At 55.2% G+C, this 20,069-nt stretch overlaps 1 protein-coding gene across 1 annotated transcript; it reads right to left on the bottom strand.

The window, feature by feature from the left end:
- Positions 1 to 1,207: 1,207 nt before the first annotated feature.
- Positions 1,208 to 19,843, bottom strand: LOC111151118 (solute carrier family 26 member 9). Its single transcript, XM_022508903.1, has 20 exons — positions 19,719 to 19,843; positions 16,857 to 16,996; positions 16,624 to 16,734; positions 15,807 to 15,982; positions 13,839 to 14,003; positions 13,104 to 13,256; positions 12,715 to 12,797; positions 11,834 to 11,981; positions 11,422 to 11,535; positions 11,130 to 11,207; positions 10,483 to 10,578; positions 8,499 to 8,605; positions 7,772 to 7,841; positions 7,554 to 7,646; positions 7,325 to 7,438; positions 6,468 to 6,749; positions 5,346 to 5,400; positions 4,017 to 4,162; positions 2,469 to 2,540; positions 1,208 to 1,255 (listed from the first exon to the last, which is right to left on the bottom strand). Exons 1-20 carry the CDS (start codon positions 19,841 to 19,843, stop codon positions 1,208 to 1,210), a joined length of 2,376 nt encoding a protein of 791 aa, XP_022364611.1.
- Between the last annotated feature and the right edge of the window lie 226 nt (positions 19,844 to 20,069).

The raw sequence follows: 20,069 nt of genomic DNA on the forward strand, positions 1-20,069 counted from the left end.
TTCAGGTCCTGAGTTTGTTAAGGAAGCCCGTGGAGGAAGACCCAATCTGGATCAGCCCTTTGCCATGTTCTGCATCCACTTGGGGGATGCCACTGGCTCTCGGGGGCTTCTTCCCCTGGCTGGCCGAAGGATCTAGGCCCCAAGCTGATAAGGGAGAGTTAAAATCAATGGCTCTTCACCAAGTGAAAAAGCACAGTGGAAAGCTGATTTCCTAAGTGGGGGAGGCATTTCTGAAGTCAAGGGGACCGTCAGGGCTCAGGTCCCAGCAGCTGGCCCTTGGTTGCCCCTAGTACACCCCACCCCCCAAGTCTCTAGTACAAGAAAGGATTCCCAGGAGCTTTTACGCAGAATAACTGGCATCTGTTACTAGTTTGCCAGAGGACTCTGGTGGCTACCCACCTGTCCTTTTTGGATCCCCCCCCGGGTTTCAAGTGGAGGGGAGCAGCCCCTGAAGGCAGCAGGGAGAGATCATGTTTGGGGACAGCTACGTTGGTGGGCTGCCCCAGGGGAGGTAGCTCTGGTGGCCCCAGGACCCTGGCCACCCCCTGGCTTGAGTCTGAAGTGCTGAATAGCAGCGGAGCTCCCAGCAGCCTTGAGATGAGGAAGAAGGAGGCAGAGTCAAGACTGAGAGTCCTGGGTCGCAGGGAGCATGTGGCCCCAGGAGCGCACAGCTGCCAGGGACAGAGTTGGGGCAGCTGGATGGGGCAAGCCACTGAGTCCTAAGCAAGTTCATTCCTGTGTCCTGTGATGGCTTGACACCATGTGACGCCAAGCTGTTGGGGCACGAGGGCCTTTGCACACTAGGTCAGCAGGGGCCCATTCTCCCTTCTGTTCTTGGCTCATTCTGAAGGCAGCAGTCTGGGCCAGGGAGTGGGGGTGCGGTGGGGGTCCCATCAGCTGGCTTGGGCAGGGCATGGGTGGGTGCGGCGGGGTGAGCTGTAGGCTTTCTCCTTCTGGCCGGGGCCCTGAGCATCAGCAGGAGAGTGAAGAGGTGGTTTCTCTTGCTGCTGAGGTTGGCTGGCTCTAGAGATGCCAGGAGGCCTGCAGGGGAAGGAGAGAGGAGGAGGAGGAGGAGGAGGGGGAGGGTAGGGAGGAGCGGAGGTCCTGGTGGATGTGCTCTCCTCTACCTCATGACCCCAGGCTCGTTCTTCTTGGGAGTCCCGGATGCCATGTGCTCTGGAGACAGTATGGAGGGCTGGCTGGGCCCTCACAGGGCAGTCAGGGTCTCCGTGTGAAACATACTCCCGAACATCTCCTGCAGGAGGACAAGGGAGGGGAAGGGAGGGCGTTAGACCTCTCAGATTCACAGTGGCTGCAACCGTGAGGTGACCCTATGAGCCTCTGGCCCGAGAGAGCTTCCTGAGGAAGCATGTGAGTGTGAGTGTGAGCGGGGGAGAGGCGGGCCCTGCCTAAGAGGCAAACTGGTACAGAGGTGAGGAGAGGAGATGCTTGGAACCTGCTCAGAATCACCTCTGGCAGGCTCTGTGACCTCCATGTGTCCCTCCTCCTTTTCAGCTTCACTTTCTTTGTTAGCTGACAGGAGGAGGAAGATCAGACACGCTCTAAAGTCCTTTCTTGCTCTGATAAGCTGTTCGGGGGCCTAGCCAAGGTTTTTGGAATGTGCTGGAGATTCCATGGGAGAACAGAAATCAGCCTGCCAAGTCTTTGTAGCTCCGGCTCTCTTTCCTAATGCCTCCCACACGCCATCAGCACTCCCAGAGACCTGTTCAGAGGACATGGAACTCAAGCCCAGAAGGAATGAGAAGTACAAAGTGAGATGTGACCCCCAGGCCCGAAGCCAGACTCCTCCCCAGCTAGTCATCTGGGTTTCTTGTAAGTCATGGCAGTGGGGTGGTCCTAGTTTCCCTGTCAGGACGACGGGGCCCTGTGGGGATGCTGACGCTTCCCCGCTGCGTGGCCACGAGCGCTAAAGGGCTGGCTGTAGGCGACAACATTTGTAGTCTTCGAATTCTTCTGACCCTCCCCAAATAGAAGTGTCCTGAGGGCAGGGGTCTCAGCGCTGGATACCCACCCTGGAACTGCGCCAGGCAAGCAGTCCTCACATGTCTGTTGCATTCGTGAAGGAACATGTGAATCCCTCACGGATCCTGTGAGGTAGACGGGGCCAGCCGTCCCCCACAGCTCCCCTGCTCTACAGTGATAGAAACGGGGGCCTCGTGTGTTGTGTGCCCGTCCCAGATCATGTGTGGATACGGTGCAGAGTTCAGCATAGACGTCACCTCCTGAGAACCTTGTCCCGTGTCTCCCCCTTCCCCCCATGATGCCTGTCAGGGAGTGAGAAGAGGTGGGATCTGCTATTACAGGAGAGTTGAGAGAGCAACATTGTGGCCTTCAAGGGGCCGGCTCTGGCTTGGTGGGGAGAGAGCCCGGTGAACACCTTGGGTTTGGGAGGGTCTCCTTCCCGCTCCTGACCCCCCACCCCCCATACCTGCTGCCCCTCAGCTCACCTGCTCTAAGTCCCAGTAGCTGGGGCTATCCTCCTCCAAATCATATAAGGACAGCTCCGGGTCCACTGGAGCCTGGAAGGGGGGAAGATGGGTGCAGGATGAGCTCCATGATTGGATGACACAGTCTGGTGCACGTGGCAGCTTCCGGAGGGTTTTCTGCCATATGACTTGCCCTCTTGCTTCTTCCCTCCCCTCCCTCATCTACCTCACAAAAGGTAGCACGGGTGGCCCTCCCCCTTACAGCAGAGGGGTGCATCTGGGGCTGCCCTCCTTTGTGGGCACCTTAGAGGCAGGGGAGGTTGGCCAAACTGACAAGGACGACTGGCTAGCTGCCTGACCTTGGGGAATCCATTTCCCTTCTCTGGGAATCTGTTTCCTCATCTGCAAAAGTAGGATGATTGAACTCACTTGGTGGGCTTTATACCTCACGATGCTGTCGAAAAGGGGTGTGCATGTGTGTATAATTTACATATATACACCTATGTATATGTGAATATATTTTGTAATATGTAAGTATAAATATAAATACATTCTACATCCATAAATCATTTTAGATCTATAACCATAGTAACTGGGCATAATTTCTGCAGTAATAAATGATGAGGATTCTTCCAGAATCTCCGTCTTTTTGCTCTGTGGAGCCCAAAGGCCTGTTCTTCCTGCTCAGTTGTTCTAAGAGTGGAAGACGGGTGCCAGGGCCCTGTTTTCCTGGGCAGTCTTTCAGCACTTAGAACAGATGGCTTCACCTTCATCAGTCTCTTACAGCAAAGAGCAAATGGTTGCTTCGGGGCCAGAAAAGCCTTTCTTAAGACCCAGGACAGGGGAGGTTTTATATATAAGGAGGTCTGGGACATGGAGTCTTGGGACACCAAGGGCAGGGGCTGCTGAGCTGGGAGGGACTCTGGGAGTGGAATGGGGGGGAGGCTGGTGAGGTCCAGTCCGGGACCCCAGTCAGTGGGGTGGAGTTCTTCTGCCTCCCAGCTTTCTGGAGTCCTAGACAGTGTGATTTGTAGCTCATTTGCATACCACTTAGTGAGCTAACAAATAAATGTCAAGAAACTGAGACCAAACTTGGATCCAGCTTCTTCATCCATCACCAGGCTGAAACCTCTAAGCTCTGCTAGATTAAAACGGGCAGAATCACTCCCCTCCCTTGCCCCAAACCTTTTCTAGAACTAGTGAAGGAGGAGGGCAGGTAGACAATGCCAGAATCCTGGGCATACTCTAATATGCTTTGAGTGTTTGTGTGACCTGGAAATTAATACTAATAAAACATATTACAGTAGACAAAGTGCTTTCAACTGACACAAAAGGCATGATTATCAGTTAATCTTAAAAAGGAAGCAAAAGAAAAACGCTGTGAGGTAGGTAAAGTTAATTTAGGTTGCTTGTTCTACAGATAAGGAACTCTGTAATGACAGTTTTAGAAACGTGAAAGGACAGACTTGGTGTTGGAACCCAAACCTTCTCCTATGTTCTTGCTCATGCCCCCCGTCTTGCCATTTCAGTGCCCCGGGGCCTTGGCTTCCCAACGTGCAGGGACCTTACCCCTTGGAAGTCACGTCCTGGGGCCACTTCTCTGGCGTTTGCCTGGGCAAAGAGGACAGCATCATGTATGCTGGGAAAGACGTGGTCGCGCTCTAGACACCCATCTTCAAAGACGCCGCCGTGGCTGATGTCGTTGTACACCTGGGCTGGAAGGAGGAAAAGGCTTTCAGAAAGATAACAGTCATGTGGTCTGGAGCTGGGGGTGGAGGAAGGATGCTGACAGGGAAGGAAGGGAAAGAGAGAGGACTGAGGGTTGTGCTCCTTGGGGCATTCCCGAAGGCCAGACCAAGGCATTGGCCTTGCAGTATCCATTCTGGACAGCAGAGGGCACCATGAGCTTGAAGATGCCGAACCTCCAACCCAGGGCAGAAGGGACTCTCTGATTTAGAGAGTCGGTACTTTGTGGGGATTGAGAGGGAAAGGCTAAACCGTCTACAAGCAGGCTGCTGGCAATTCTATCCCTGGACGGTTTGTTCTTCCTCTCGTTTCTCTAGACCTTTCCCACAACCTCCAATGCATGGAAAAGCCCTTACTTTTACCAAATGCTGGAGAAGATTTCTGGAGGACTGTCCAGTGAGGGAGGAGCCCACTGACTCTAACTGCCATTGCAGGTTCTCCCTCTGAGCAGGTTCCTTGGAGCCTGGGTCCTGCTCAGGCTAATTCTGAAGTTGGGCCAGCCCCCAGGAGGGCTCTGGATCTCTGCAGGAAGTGCGGTGTATGGGCCCCGTCAGTCCTGTTATATGTCTGTGTGTCCTTGCTTTTGGTCCACGACCTCGCACTCTGCATCTGCATAGATGATGTGAAAGTCTTCTGCTCTGTGGACATGTCCTCAGGGCCATGTCTACGCAGCCTTCAGAGATGGTGTGTATATAAAACAGTGTGCCTGTGTGTGTTCCCCAGAGAGCTACCATGCGTGTGTGCTATCTGCTCATTCACGGGCTCGCAGGTTTGGAGAAGACCCCAAATTCATCTAGTCAACCCCCTAATTTGACAGAAGTAGAAACTGATGCCTAGACATGAAGTGACTTGGCCAAGGGTGCAGGCAAATTAGTAGTGGGGCAAATTAGAATCCCGGTCGTCCCTTTTAGATGTCACACCCCCGCTTTCCCACCTCCTTCCGTTACTGATACCTCTAGGCTGTTTCCCCAGTCTGGCCACAGTCTCTTCTGACTTGTGCTCCAAGCACTTAGGCACAGGCAGTGGCGGGGGTGGGGGGAGTTATTTGAGTGCTCTCGTGTCCACCCTCCCATGCAGCGTTCCGCCAACCCGATCCTCCCCTCCCCCCCAACTCCCAACCTTCCGGTCCTCTAAATGTCCTCCTTCTCTCACCGTGGATGTTCACCAAGAAGACCTTCACACCGATCTTCCCATAGGTGGAGCTCAGCTAGAAGTGTTGGGGGAAGGGTATTGGGACAGGGAGACAAAAGGAAAGGAATGTTCTGAGTAGGTCTCAAAAGTGATTCACAAAACGCACTTCAGAGGGGAAGCCAAACAAACAAGCAGCCCCAAGCATCCTGGCAGCCAGAGATAAACATAGCAGCAAAGCACACCCCTTCTCCCTGGAGTGCTGGCCGCCAGCTTTTCTGGAAAGCAGGACAGAAATGGACTTTGCCAATGAGGCGGGTACTTAAAGACACCGTGGCCCCTTCTTGTGGGGTCAGAGGTTTTCCCTCAGTTGCTTGAATGTCCGGATTTCACCTCTCTCCCAACACTGCAGCTTCAGGCAGAAGCTGCGGGGAGGCTGGAGACAGGCCTAGACTCCAGGTCCTGGCTAGGGAAGCAGGCTGAGCCCACGGCTGGGGATGGGGTCTTTCGGGCACCCAGCAGATGCTCTGTGTGTGATACTCGGTCTCTGTGCTCTCCATAGGCCTCGGTTTTCCCGGGCTGCCTCTATCTGAGCTAGCTCTGAGGCTTGCTGACTCCCTACCATCAGAGGTATTGCTGAAAATGTATCAGATGGATAGATACCTCTACTCAGAGTGTCCCATGGACTGCCGGTTTGGCCTGAGAATGTGGGCATTAATATTATGTCTTCTTCTCTTCTCACTGGACTGGAATTGGCTGATGTTGGAGTGTCTGGGTGAGGGTGGGAAGGAACAGCAGACCGTGAACCGAGGCCGGGCTGGACTCTACTCAGAGGACCCCGGGGTGGGTTCCTGGTGGCCTGAGAAGGACCTTGGGATGTCTCTCTGCTAGAGACAGGGGCTAAGGCAGGTGGGACAGCAACTATCCCTCTGGGATTCCTTTCCAGCTGCTCATCACTGTGGGCTGTCTAGGCCTGCTTTGCAGAGAGCAACCTCTCCTGGTCATGTCCGGAAGAAAGCTCCCTTTTGAAATGAATGAAACCTCCCTTGTCAATATGAGGGCTCCAAGGAAAGGGAGTGTGGGAGAGCAGCGGGGAGGGTGTTGGGGTGGAGGGTGGGCTGCCACTCCCTCTGCCTGGGGCCTCACCTTGCCCAGGGCTTTGATGCCCATCAAGTCCACAAAGCTGACCCCACTCATATCAAGGATGATGGTGTGGAAGGTGACAAAGGGTGGGACGCTGGCCAGCATGTCACTGGGCTCACTGGGGGTCTCAGCGGAGGCTGGTGGCTCACAGTGGGCCGCTGGGGAGCTGTCAGGGCTGAAGGTGATGTAGGAGACGCTGGCGCCATTAGCAGGAGTCTGATTGTTGTTGGGGTCCGTCGGGGAGGCGTTCTCGAAGTCCTGCTGAAGCTCCTGCAGGGAGACAGTCTGGGGGTGGGGGGGTGGGGGGCAGGGCATCATCAAACTGAATCAGACTTTGCTATAGTTGAGGCAGGGGCAAGGAATGTGCGGGGGGGGGGGGCAGTAACGTCAAGAATGTCAAGGTGGTGAATACGAGCCCCCAGAAACCCGCAGGGAGGGCACCTCCCAACGGCCTTTCCCCAGGCGGGAACTGCGTGCTCAGTTTCCCACCATCCAGACAACGCTGGAGGAGGCATCCGGGAGAGGCGAGGACGCCTCGGCCCACTCCGCTGTGGGAGAAAGTGCCTCTGGAAACAACCGTGCCCGAGAACTCCCACCCTCACATCTAACCTGGGTGGGCACCCCAGCAAATTCACCGCTGCTCCCCATTTGTTGTTGTTTGTAAGTCTATGCGCCACATCCCATCTTAGCCAGAAAATGAGGAGGGGCCGTGGGGCTCTGTGGTTACCCCCGGGAGCTGGCGTCCCCTCACCCAAGGGGAAGAACGCCCAGAGACTTTATGTCTTTGCTTCAAGGGGTGCTGGGAGGGGGGCCCCGGGGGCAGGATCCAGGAGGATAGGCTCCTCCTAGCGTCAGTTCACCTTGGTTTTCATAAACAGAGACTTCCTCTGCTGTGTGGGCCTCAGCCTCCCCTTCTCCTGCCTCCTGAGGTATTTTTGCTTGGCCAGCAGCACTTTCTGGGGGTCCACACCCGTCTGCAGGGAGAGAACAATTGCAGTTTGGACCTCTTTGGAGGTGGCCTGTCTCCCAGCCCTCTTTCTCCCATCTTCTCTGATCAGCCCCTCTGGCCACCAGAGTCCTGAATCCTACCTTGGCAATGACCTTTTGCCTGAAGATCTCCGAGTTGGCAAAGTAGAGAGGGGAGCAGTAAGTGACAATCTTAACCCCTTCGATTTCCTGGACCTAGGACAGGGAGACTGAGCTCAGGTGGCAGACATGTCTTTATTGGCTTTTTTTTTTTTTTAACCCTCTTTTCTTTGGGGTGGGGGCAGGGCAAAAGAAATAGGTCTTAACTTTGGATTACTTACCCTATTATAGGTCTTGGGATTAACATAAATGTCAGTGTCCATGACCTGGGCCAAAGCATAGCCATTTCGACTGGGTGAACAAGGAAAAGGAAAAAAAAAAAGATCATGCTAAAAGCCAGTGGGCCTAGAAGGATGCTGGGATGGGAGCGGGGGCAGAAGCAGGATGGGACGGGGTCCCTTTCTCCTCCCCGGGCATGCTGGGTTGGTCTTTCTATACTGGAGACACATGCCTGGTGGCCTATGGCTGGGCTATGACCTGAAGGATGACAGGTGGGGCCTTGACATAGCTCCCAGCCTGGGGCTCAGCACAGAGAAGAGGTAGAGTATGTGAGGTGACAAGCTTGGGTGGCCCCGAAGTCACCACTTCCTGGTTCTGAGTTCTCAAGGAAAGAAGACTGTGCTACCCTCACATAGAACATCCTTCCTGCCCTGGCCTGAAACCTCTTCCTGCGGTGCCCCTGGCCTGTACCCTTTAACCTTTTTATAGGAAGGACATGGCATCTGTCCTCTGGCCTGGTATTTCCCTGGGGAGGGTCCCGTTTGGTCTGGGGACTGGCAATGCCCTTGGACAGACTCCTGTTCTTCTCCTACTTTGTCTGGCCCCCAGCCCTCTGAGCCCAGGAGGGCTTCCTCTGGGGCTTTCGGGATATGGCAGTCAGTCAGCCCAGCCTGGGCGCGGGGGGGGCCCCACTGCTGTGCCTTGCGGGGGTGGGGGGCCGTTACTTACAACTGAGTCTGGAAGACCACCACCAGGGCGGAGAAGGCGACGCCCACGGCCACACCGTATGGCAGGCTCAGGAAGAACGAAGATAGGAAGCTTACCATCCAGACACACTGTGAGGACAGACACGTCAGAGCAGGCCTGGGGAGAAGGCTGCCTCTTCTGGGAGGTCTTTTGGGAATAGCCAAGGCCATTCAACAGGCCAAGGCCTGTTTTTGCAAACTCAGACCCGTCTTCCCCTTTTCACGGTGTTTTTGCCCTGTCTTATGTATTGCGGCTCTGGGTGCGCTTGCCCGTCTCCCCCAGGTGGAGCGTGGCTAGGAAGCTCGCTGGGTTTTTAGGAGACGGCCAGGCCACCCAGGGAGGCAGCATGGAGCACACTGAGGGCATGAGGGTCAGATCCACCCGGGTTCAAACTTTCATTCTCCCACTCACTAGTGATGTGAGCCAAGTTGCCTGACCCACAAAAGGGGAGCAGTGACACCTGTTTCATGAAAAGATGAAAGAGCTAAGCCACCTAAAGTTCCTAGCCTAGCGACGGGCACCCAGTGGTCACTCCACAAGCGTGAGCTCCCTTTCTCCACCTAACGGGAGGCTGTGTATGCCCGACACAGGCTCAGTGGTCTTCCCCGCCTACCCGCCTCGGGTCTGGCTATGTGGGTGGGGGCAGGGTTGGATGCTGTTGGTTGGACCCCTTGATTGTCCTTTACAGTCTCCCAAATTCCTCTAAAGGAAACAAATCTGCCCACATTCCTGTAGAGAACAGTGAGGCTCAGACAGGAGCCCAAACACAATGTAAATATCAGGGACGATTGTCATGGTGGAGGATTATTGTAAAAAGCAGATCATTAGGGTGGGCATTGGAACATTACTTTCCCCTATCCTCATCACTCACTGGGGGACCCCGGATGGACCGCTCACTTCTCTGGCTTTAAGGATTTTCCTCATGTAGGCAACCCCAGGAGACAGTACCACGCAGAGGTTTGCCTGTCTAAGATTTGGGTTCCAATCCTGACTACTACTTACCACCCCTGTGGCCTTTGACGAGTTCTGTAACCTCTCTGAGCCTTGGTTTCCTTATCTTTTTTTTTTTTCAAGTTTTATGTATCTAAGTCATCTCTATACCCGATGTGGGGCTCGATCTCACGACCCAGAGATCAAGAGTTGCACGTTCGTCTGAGTGAGTCAGCCAGCGGCCCCTGGGTTTCATCATCTTGAAAAGAAGTCAGTAAATCCTCTCATAAGTTATGGTGGAGCTTAACTGGGGATGGTGGTTGTAGTTATTAGTACCTGGTAATCTGAATAATCTTGTCCAATGCAAGATGTGTTGGGACCGTGACTAATCAAAACAGTCATGTTTGCTGAGCGTTGCATGGCTGCTCGGTGCTTTCCCATATGATCTCATTTAATCCTCAACCCCAGTGTGTGATGCGGCCGTGACTGTCATCCCCATTACAGAGGAGGAAACAGCACTCCAGAGAAATCTGGCAACTCACTCAAGATCCTGATACACGGGCTTTAGGTTCTAGGGTTTTTGTTGTCACTGTTTTTTTAGAACTATTTCTTTCTGCTTTTGCTTTTATTTGCAACTACAGATCCTAAAAATAACCATAGCTACGTTTTACTGGACCCGGGGTACAATTCAGATAACATGCTTCTTGCTTGTATTATCTCATTTCTTCCTCATAAACACCCCCGGGGCGGGGGTGGGTATAGAGTATAAGATACCCATTTCTCAGATGAGAAAGCCAAGACTCAGAGAAGTTAAGGGACTTGCTGGTTTAGGGCCAAGCACAGAGCCAGTGAGCAGCTGAGATAGGGTGTGAACACAGGATGTCTCACTCCAAACCCTGGGCTCTTGGTAGCTGGTTCCGCAACGAGGGAGCCGCAGAGCAAAGGGATCACGGACAGAAAGATCTGACGGGGCTGTGGGGTTGGAGGAGGGAACCAGGGGCCTGGAGGGGTACCCAGAGGCCCCCCCTATACCTACACAGTCCAGCTTGCTCTTCTTCCACAGGTAGTAAGGGTCAGCGAGTTGCCTGAGTGAGTTCTTGAGGTTGACAGCGATCAGTGCTCCCAGCACAGACTGGAGAAACAGAACATCATTCTTCCTCACCTGGGGGACCCCCCTTCTTCCTCCCATCCTACACACCCCCAACCCTGGTATCTCGCAGGACAAAGCTGCAGTTCCAGAACATCTCTGCTGGCAGAGCCCCCAGATCTCTGCACTCCATCTTAGGGCTGGAGAGTGCAGGTCCAAGGCCGTGGGTCCCCTCCTGGCCCTTCTCCATGCCACCCCTCCCCCCTCGACAAACCCCCCGGTGCCCAGAGCCTTCCGAGTCAGACACTCCTAAGCACTTGTAAACACTGGTGGGGGGACTGACACTGGGGTCAGAAGGCTGGAGTTGGTGACCAGCCCTGCGCTATGAGCTGTATCACCACAGATCATTAAGACTTCCTCAGCCTCAGTTTCCCCACCTATAAAAGGAGGAAAGTAAACCCTGTGTTGTCTACTTCACAGGTTGTGATCGGGACAAAGCGTGACCATGTCGTCACTTTGTAGAGGGTTACACAATGCCTAGGGATTGTTCTTACTGGAGTTTCCTGTCTGCCTCCACTCTCCCGCTGCACTCTTACCTTGGGGAGAGGGTATAGATAGGACCCCAAGACCAGCATGGTGATCATCACGACCAGGGACACACACAGGCTTGCCACCTGTTCCAGAGAAAGAGTTGGGAACAGGGCATAGGGGTGAAATTCTCATTCTTGACTTATTTCCAACAGATGCCTTTGGTGGAGTGGAGACCGATGAGGGGAGAGTAAGGTTGGAGAAGCAGCTGGCCCGGCTTGCAGGTGCCCCGGCTTCTCTGGGGCCGCTGTTTTGTTTCCCTCTCACCTCTCCCCCCAACTGCCCTGCTACAGCACTCACCTGGGACTTTCCTCCAGCTCCATCCACAGCCAGAGTGACAGAGAGGGCACAGCAAATGACGTGGATTTTAAAGAAGGAGCCAAAGAAGTTGCTGCAACCCAGGGCGATCATCTCCTGTGGGGACAGGGGCAGGATCGGAGGTGGGGGCTATGGGGGGCGGGCAGCAGGTAGAGACCAAACATAGTCATCCATGCAAGCTGGATGTTGGGCCTCGGACTTGAGAATGACCCTACAGCTAGAAGGCCAGACACTCCCAAGCAAGCTGAAGGCAGCCTCCTGTGGTCCGAGCCCCTCCTGCTCACTGGCAGGCACCTTGCTCACCGCAGCCCCAAGAGCCCCACAGTACTTGTCGCCAGGCATCTGTGGGATGGGGCCCATCCTGCTTTGCCCTGCCAGCAGTGGCTGGACCTACCTGGTTCGAATCCACATCATAGCCGTGCTTGCTGGCCAGGGTCCGGCCCATGGCCAGGTTGATGACGTAGCCCACAATGGCCAGCGAGAAGGCCGTGCCCATCATGTCCTTCCACTGGGAAACCACAGGCAACACGGGAGTGGGGAACCTGCCAAGGAGCCAGAGAGCAGGCAGGGCCCGGAAGTGTGAGAAAAGGAGGGCGAGTCCTTTCTCAACCCACGGGGACCAGCCAGGCCCCGCAGTGTGCCTGGGTCTACGTCCTCAGTATGACCCTCTGGGGCAGCTGCCATCACTCCCGTCAACAAAGCAGAAACCAAGACGTAGAAACTCACTCCTCTGAGGTCCTAAAGCCAGTAATTGGTGGGGTCTTGTGTGTTCACGCCCAGGTTCTGGACTCTGTGCTCACTGGTCCACAGATCCACAATCCCCAACTCCCCGCTCTCTCCCTCTCCCCCTCCAGCCTTCTCTCCAGCCCTGCAACACAGGCACCACCTTCCCCTCCCAGGGCCCGGCGTGGTGCCTGGCACACAGTCGATGCTCCATACGTGTTGTTTTGAGGCTAATAGCTTCCAACACATTAGAGCAGGCGAAGAGCCGGCAAAGGGCTGATCAGAGAGGCTTTGCTCTGGCAGCATCCAGTAAATGGGACATTTGGGGAGCTGTGTGGTAGTTAAGATTCGCTGTTTGTAATACAGCTAGCATTGGCTGATTGCATGGCTCTCTTCCAAAACAAATAACAGGAATCATTTCCACTTGGTCATTATCATAGAATCTACAGTGCTTCCTCATCGAGATTGTCCTCTCTGGGTCTCTGAGCCCAGGCCTTCATGCAGGACATGTTGTTGGGGGGGTGGGCAGGCTTCTTGGGCACCCGGACTCACCCATGTTGGATCTCTCCCACGATCTGCATGTGATACTTTTGGGGCATCTTACAGCCCCCAGAGATAGCTGTCGCCACCACCACCTGCAAACCCCAAAATGCAGAATGGGGATGGGCAGGGCAGGGCTCTCCCAAGCCTCCCTTTTCTCTGGGGACCCCAAATCCAACTCTCCTTCTCCATCAAAGGGGAACAACCCAAGGAGCAGGAAGAGTGGGAGCCATGTACAGGGAGATAGAATGGATTTACCCAACCTCCGGTTCTACTGGCTGCCAGTGGAGGGGGAGGCAAAGGTCGGTAGGGGCTCCCTTGGCCTTGGGTGGAGCTGAACTCCATTTCTCATGGCCTCTCCAGCCTGACCCCAACACTCCAGCCCCAGACAGGGTCCTTACCACGATCATCTCCGTAGGGATGGGGAAGCGGATCCTGTGCATATAGCGAGCGTTGAGTTCCTTCACCAGCACCAGGAAGACGCCACTGATGAGGGCGAAGATGAGCGAGGCGATGTTGGTGTGGGGGAGGTTTTTGCAAATGTCAATGAAGGTCTGGGGGAGAGAGCGCCATGCTCATGGACTCCCACCTCTTCTTCCTGTGCTATCCCCACCCTTGGGTGTCTAACCCAGTGGAAGGATGTCATCAATGTGAATGGAGGCACACCAAAGCAGTATTCAGACCCTGGTCTCCCACAGCTCCCCATTTTCCTCCTGCCTCTCCCAAAGGGTTTGCTGGGAGTTCACGCAAAAGTGTGGGAATGCTGATTCTTTTTCTCTCTTTCTCTAGAAAGAATCTGAGCTCAAGGAAGAGAGTTGGAGATAAGATGTAAGGAAGGAATTCCCAGGCAAGGAGGGGTTGAGGCACTACATCAAGGAACTGATGGAGAATGGACAACTCCTTTTCTGCAGGGATTAACCATAGAGAGCCTCAGTGAGCCCTCAAGGTCATGGTTTCACCTTTGCTCCCAAAGTGGGAGCCCCCAGAGAATCCTCTCGGAACCGTGGGTCAACCGGGGGTCAACCTTGTTTGCCAACATCGTGTAAGGAGGAGCTCACAGCTTCTTACAACAGTAACCCCTGCTCTGTGCCTGCTTGAGCCCCTCCCCATCTGCAGGGGTGTGCTCCTAGACTCACAAAGATGATGGACCCCGGGCCTGCGTAGGAAGGGATGGTCAGTCCAAAGATGTACTTGAGCACCGAGATCAGGATCTGCAGGCCGGCCGCCGTCATGAAGCCCCGGATGAAGGACTCGGACAGGTAGATGGCCACAAAACCAAACTGCACGAAGCCCAGGCCCATCTGAGACGAGAGGGGTGGGGGTGGGGGGGATGAATGAGAGGGGTTGGCAGCGCCGGCATCGGCTGGACCCAAACCTGCGCTGGAGTTCCAGGCAGCAGCCCCAAGGAAATGAGCCCTTTATGACAGGGTCTGGCCCTCTGCTGTGCCAGGCGGATCCCGAGTCGGCTTGGGGGCATAGGCCTCTTTGTCGCTTCCTCTCTCTGGCTTTGGTTTTCTTATCTGAAGAATACACCAGGTCCTCCCCCAGAGAGGCCCCTCCTCTCTCAGTAGACGACACCACCATCCACCCAGTGGGCTAACCAAAAACTTGGGGGTCATCCTCCCTCAACCCCACATCCAGCCTACCACCAACGCCTTTAACGGCCCTGGCCAAATGTTCCATAAGTCTGCCCCGTCGCAGGGGCCCTCTCTGTGACCGCCACCCTGGTCTAGCCCTCGTGAGTCTTGCCTGGGCCTCTGCAGAGTCTCCTGACAGGCCCCTTCTTTGGTCCTTCTAAACCACTTCCCACTTCTCCTCTCTGTGGCCTGAATGACCTTAGAGACCGCCAATCCCACCCAGAGGCACTGTGTAGGGGACGGACCTCAGCCTCCATTGTCTAGCCTCTGCCTCTATTTCCAGCCCCATCTCTGGCCCATCCCCAAAAGCCACTTGCTGTCCAGCCACCCCAAACTTCTTGCCTCATCATTCCCTGGTCAGTTCACACCCTCAGGTCTCCATGCTTTGGGGTACATTCCCTCTGCCTGGACTGTCTTTCTGCGCCTCTTTTGTTCGGTTCCCAGCCAACCTCTACTCATCCTTTAGACTCAGGTCAAATGTCACCTCCTCTCTGAGGCGAGGCCTTCCCCGACTCTGGACTCGCTCTTCGCTGCTCCCACACCCTTTGAACACAGCTCTGCTACGCAGCTTATCTCACGGCCTACATGTTGATCTGTTGACATGACTACTTCCTCTGCTGGGCTGGGAGCTCCTGGGGAACCGGGCCCCTTCTCTGCTTATTGTTCCCCTGAGGCCTAGCCCAGCTCCTAGCACAGAGAAGCAACCAGAAACATTAAGTGAATGAGCGGACGAATTAAAGGCGTTGTCTGAGGTTGGTTGCTTCCTGCTCTAGTGTCCCACCAGGCAGTGTTTCCCGTCATAAAACCTAGCAGAGGGGCGCCCAGGTGGCTCAGTTGGTTAAGCGTCTGCCTTCGGCTCAGGTCCTGGGATGGAGCCCCACATTGGGCCCCCTGCTGGGTGGGGTCTGCTTCTCCTTCTGCGTCTGCTCCTCCCTCTGCTCATGCTGTCTCTCTCTTTCTCAAATCAATAAAATCCTAAAACAAAAAACACCAAGCCCCCCCACCAAAAAAAAAAAAAAAAACCAAACAAACCCCAAAAACCAAAACAAACAAACAACCTAGCAGAGGCCTCTGCCATTTGTGTAACTGATGTGGAACAGGTGAGGCTGTGGCTTGGGGTAGAGGAGGTGGAGGGGCTGAGGGATGTTAGAGAACTAGGACAACTGTGTTGGCAGAGGGACGGGCATTGGAGAGGGTGGCAGAGAGAGTCGGTGAGCCTTCCGGATAGTCTGGGACTCGGGACAGTTTTACCAGGGGCAGATGCTGGTCTCAGGGACCTGCGGGAGGCAGGTGAGGAGAGACACCGATTTCTGGAGGTCTTTTATGGCCCTGGGAATGGGGAAGTGGGAGGAGGTAGAGTCTTGAATCAGCTTCAGTGTCAAAAACTAGGCCTTGGAGGCAGGGGCAGGACGGAAAAGATGCTCTCCCGAGGCTGAGCCCTCGGCAGGGACGCGGCCGTCCCCTCACCTGGATGATGGCCGTCAGGCAGGCCAGCGTTGCGGACACGTGCAGCCTCTCAGCCTCCATGGCCGCCGTGTCCACGTAGCTCTTGTTGGTGGCATTGTCGAAGACCCAGAACTTCGACTCTGGGGCCAGCTGCAGACAGATGTTACCCACCAGGATGCTGATAACGGCAAAGGTACCTGCGGTGCCCACCCAGCCAGCGAGTCAGTGGTTTGGACCACAGCCCTGGACAACAGAAAGGGGCCCAGCAGAGCTTCCCTGCCCCCGGAGGGATGGGTCCCCCCACCTCCAACGTTCCTCTCCAGCAACACAACAGCTGCTCACACGTAACCGTGACCTGCACTTTCAAGATGTTTTCACCTCGGCTGCTAGTGTGATTTCGTCGGGCGCACGAAGAAACGAGCTTGGAAACGCAAGCAGTGCCTGACCCAGAAACAGGCCTTGTGAGCAGGCCCCTTGTCTCCCCGTCACTTAGCACCAGAGAGCGCCAAGTGTCCCTGCAGGGACCAGCGTGAGAATGACGGGGCAGTTTCCCACGTCTGTTGGGCACTTTGGGGCTCACAGTATATCCTGGTCCACCGAGTGCTCCCCACATTCCAGGGAGGGGGACAGAACAGGGAGTGCTAAATGGGCTCACGGCAGTTCCGCGGTTTCTCTAAGGTCGCAGGGGACCCAGGAATGACACTCACAGTGACAGTCCCTTCAGGACCAACGGGCGCCTGCTCTAGGAGAACGCAGATGGAAGACAGAAACCCCTCTGCCACGCCCCCTGTCCTCGGGGTCCAGGCCACCTTGCCCACTGAGAGGGGAGAGGCCTTACCTGGCACCATCTGGTGTATACCCCCCAGGAAGAAGTAGGTGAGGAGGGGGAAGAAGGAGGAGTAGAGGCCGTTGACGGCAGGAAGGTTGGCCAGCAGAGCAAATGCCATGCCTACAGAGGACAAACAGATTGCAGGCTCAGGGGGTAGGGCTGGGTTGTGGAGGTCACAGGGGGCCGGGAGAGAAGGAGGGGGGAGCGGCAGGCCAAGCCCACCTAGGGCATGGACCCCTCACCTTGTGGGACCTGGATGGATCCACCACTGAGTCCGCCCAGCAGGTCAGGGATGATGTAGTCTTTGGTCTTGTACTTGGGGAGCCAGGAGAGCACAGGGAGCAGCCCAAACACCACAGCTTTGATCTTGGCCGAGGAACATCTGAGGGAAGAGGGCAGGCTTCCAGTCAGCACGGCATGGTTTGGATACTCTGAGTTGCGGAGGGATTACAAGGTCCCGTTCCTGGTCATTCATTCATCCACTCATTCATTCGGAATTCATTCAGCATTCAGTAAGCACCCACGCTGGGCCTGATGCTGGGGACACTGAGGAGAAGGGGCGGGGCTTTCTTTAGGGAGCCGTCCACATGCCCTGGGCTTTAGCTGGGCGTCTTCCGAAGCTGGCTGCTCCCCTGGGACATCACATGACTTGGTGTGAAGGCATAGATTTGGGGTCGCTTAGCCTTCCAAGCCATAGGGTCCAGCCCCCATCTCAGATGGCCTTTCTCCAGAGTCTGACGGAACAGAGGGCTGGGCACCCAGGTCTGAGCTTCTGCAGCTTGGTGTACACACCCCGTTGTAATTACTTGCTTTTCATCTCTCACTCTCACTGGACAGCAAACCCCACCATGGCCAAGAGTCTGGCTGTCTTGTTCATCTTGTGTATCTTGTACATTGTATCGGGCTGCTTAGTAAATATTTGCGGAGTAACTGAATGAATGGATGATTGGCTGGTGTTGGAACTCAGTCGGAGTAGGGGCTACCGCATCTTTCTCAGCACCGCCCCCCCAAAGAAAGCTCCATTGTGCTTGCAGGGTATGCCTCTGCGGACCCACCGTCCCTCGTGTGTGATGACTCCGATGTTGGAGTTCTTCTTACTGTTAATTCATCGGGGGTGCGGAAAGAATTGGGGAGCTGTTCATTTGTCAGGGCAGGGTGGGGAAAGTTGATTCCTTCCCTGTTTGTTGAACACCTGGAGATCTTTTCATCGAAACTCAGGAGTGGTAGGAGCAAGGGCCTACAAACTCGTGGGTGACAGCTCGTGGATTGATGACTGGAAGGAGGTGGGAGGCATTTGCTTTTCTTCTCCCAGTTGAGGGAATTCAAATACTCGTGGCCCATGTGGTGACTCACTGGCCTGCTCTGATTAGGACTCCTTTCCTTCCCGGCACCAATTCGAGCTCTTTGCTGTTGTTCAACAATAGTTTCCCTGATCCTGGGTCCCCTGGATGGCACCCAAGACTAAAATCAATGCAGACAATGCTTTGTACAATGCTGGACAGATTTTCTGTCCCAGCCTCCACTCTGGGAAGGGCATCGCCACCAACACCCTCTGGGGGCAGGTGGCTGCCTCTCCCATCTTGGGGATGGTGGACAGGGCATTGGACCAGTGGCAAATAGCTGAAAGCATCTCTAAAGCTTTGTCCTAAGGGAGACCCAGCCCTGCAGGAACTCACTCAAGTTCATTGGTGGCAGAGAAACTGGACTCCCCAACACAGAGCTGACTAGGGGAAGACACCGCCCTGGGGCTCATACCTGCCTGGCTGTGCGGCAAGCCTGCCTGCCGTATGTTGGGCAAGGCGATCTGAGGCCCCAGAGAAGGGCTGGAAACAAATGCCAAACACCTCTACAGAGGCTTCAGAGCCCAAGAGGGAAGTGGACAGAGGGATTAGTTTCTAGCCATTCATTCATTCCTTCATTGAACAAATATTTATTGGAGCACCTTCTGGGTGTCAGGCACTGTTTAAGTCTCAGTGCCAGCCTTGTGGGAATTGTTAGTTCCCTCTACCACTTCATAGTTTTAATCTATAATCTTTTTGGCCAACAGCAGATACCCTCAACCCTCCAGCACAGAAACAACCCAAACTCCAGATGTTTGGGAACCAAGGCTGGCAGGGCCCGCCTGTCCGAGAAGCCCAGCTGTGGGTACCGTGCCCCAGCACTGAACACCCAAGGCTTTGGCTGTAGTCTGGCAGAAAGGAGCCTCTGGGAGAAGCAGGGTTGGACCAGGGCTAGTAGTAAAGACTCCAGTGGGTGATTCCCCCAGCCTAAACCAGTTCCACCAGCATCTCCACTTCAGCCATTGCCAGTGACCTCAATCCAGGTAACTGAATCAGCTGTTTCCCCAGGGGCGTGAGGAAGAGCAAGCCAGCCCACAGCCAGGCCCGAGCAAGGTCTGCCAGGAGTGTAGGAAGAGGGAAGGTGAAGCTCATAGCCTCGGGTTTCTGCAGGATGAGCAGAGATCATCTCATGAACCCCCCTGCCCCCATTGGAGGTGAGGTTCTGCTACCCCCCAGCACAGTGCCAGAGATCTGAGAGTGGAAAGAGCCCGGGGGTCTGGAAGGACCGTATCCTGGTAGGGCCCCTCTAGGAAAGCCCAGGAATTTAGGGGCTGCCTTTGGACCATCTCTGGATCTGCAGAAGGAAGGAACATCTAGGCAGGAAAGAGGACAAAGGGCAGGGAGTGGTGATGGCTTCAGATTTGTCTTGATCAGGAGGAAAAGGACATTAAAGGAAGGGCTCTGATGCCCCCACTGCCCCTGGGGTAGCACGCCCATCTCGAGCTCCCTTAAGAACCCAAGAGAGACTTGAGTGGACAGAGAATACAGCAGGACCTCATGCCAGGGATTGGAGATGCCCTACAGCTCTTCTGGAACTGGGGCTGCTAGTCCCTCCCCGACACCCGCCCCCAGCCCCACTCCAGGTGTGGGCGTCAGTCCAGGAGAGCTTGTAGGATCTTAAAGTCAGGGTTCCAGAACCTTCCCTCCCCACGGCTTCCCCCAGCCCTGTCTCAGCCGTACTGGTACAGGAGCCATACCCCGGTGCAGAAGGGATTTTTGGTGGGGAGCAGCAGAAAGAGGCATCTGGGCTCTGGGCCATATTACCTGAAGGCATGGCGAAGTTTCTCTCCCAGGGGGTACGTCCGGTCCTTCTTCTCAAACTCATCATCAAGGACGGTGAGAGAGTATACAGCTCGGTCTACCACGTAGCGGGGCCTGGGCTGGCTCATGTCTGGGGCATTGACAAGCTTTGGAAGAGGCAGAGGAGGGGGAGACGAGGGGCATCTCTGGCCAGCGCCAGCCCGGGCCTTCTCTCTCTCTCCAGTTCGGGCCCAGCAGGCTTTTATCCTGGTTTTTCCCCTCCCCCACCCAGCAAGGTGCCTCCCTTCCCGCTTTCAGGTCTTTCCACCAGACTCACTTCTTTTGGTGGCCTTCCTTCCCAGGCACTGATGAGGC

The sequence above is a fragment of the Enhydra lutris genome, unplaced genomic scaffold (genome assembly GCF_002288905.1).
Source record: "Enhydra lutris kenyoni isolate GAN:26980312 unplaced genomic scaffold, ASM228890v2 scaffoldscaffold25, whole genome shotgun sequence".
NCBI lineage: Eukaryota > Metazoa > Chordata > Mammalia > Carnivora > Mustelidae > Enhydra > Enhydra lutris.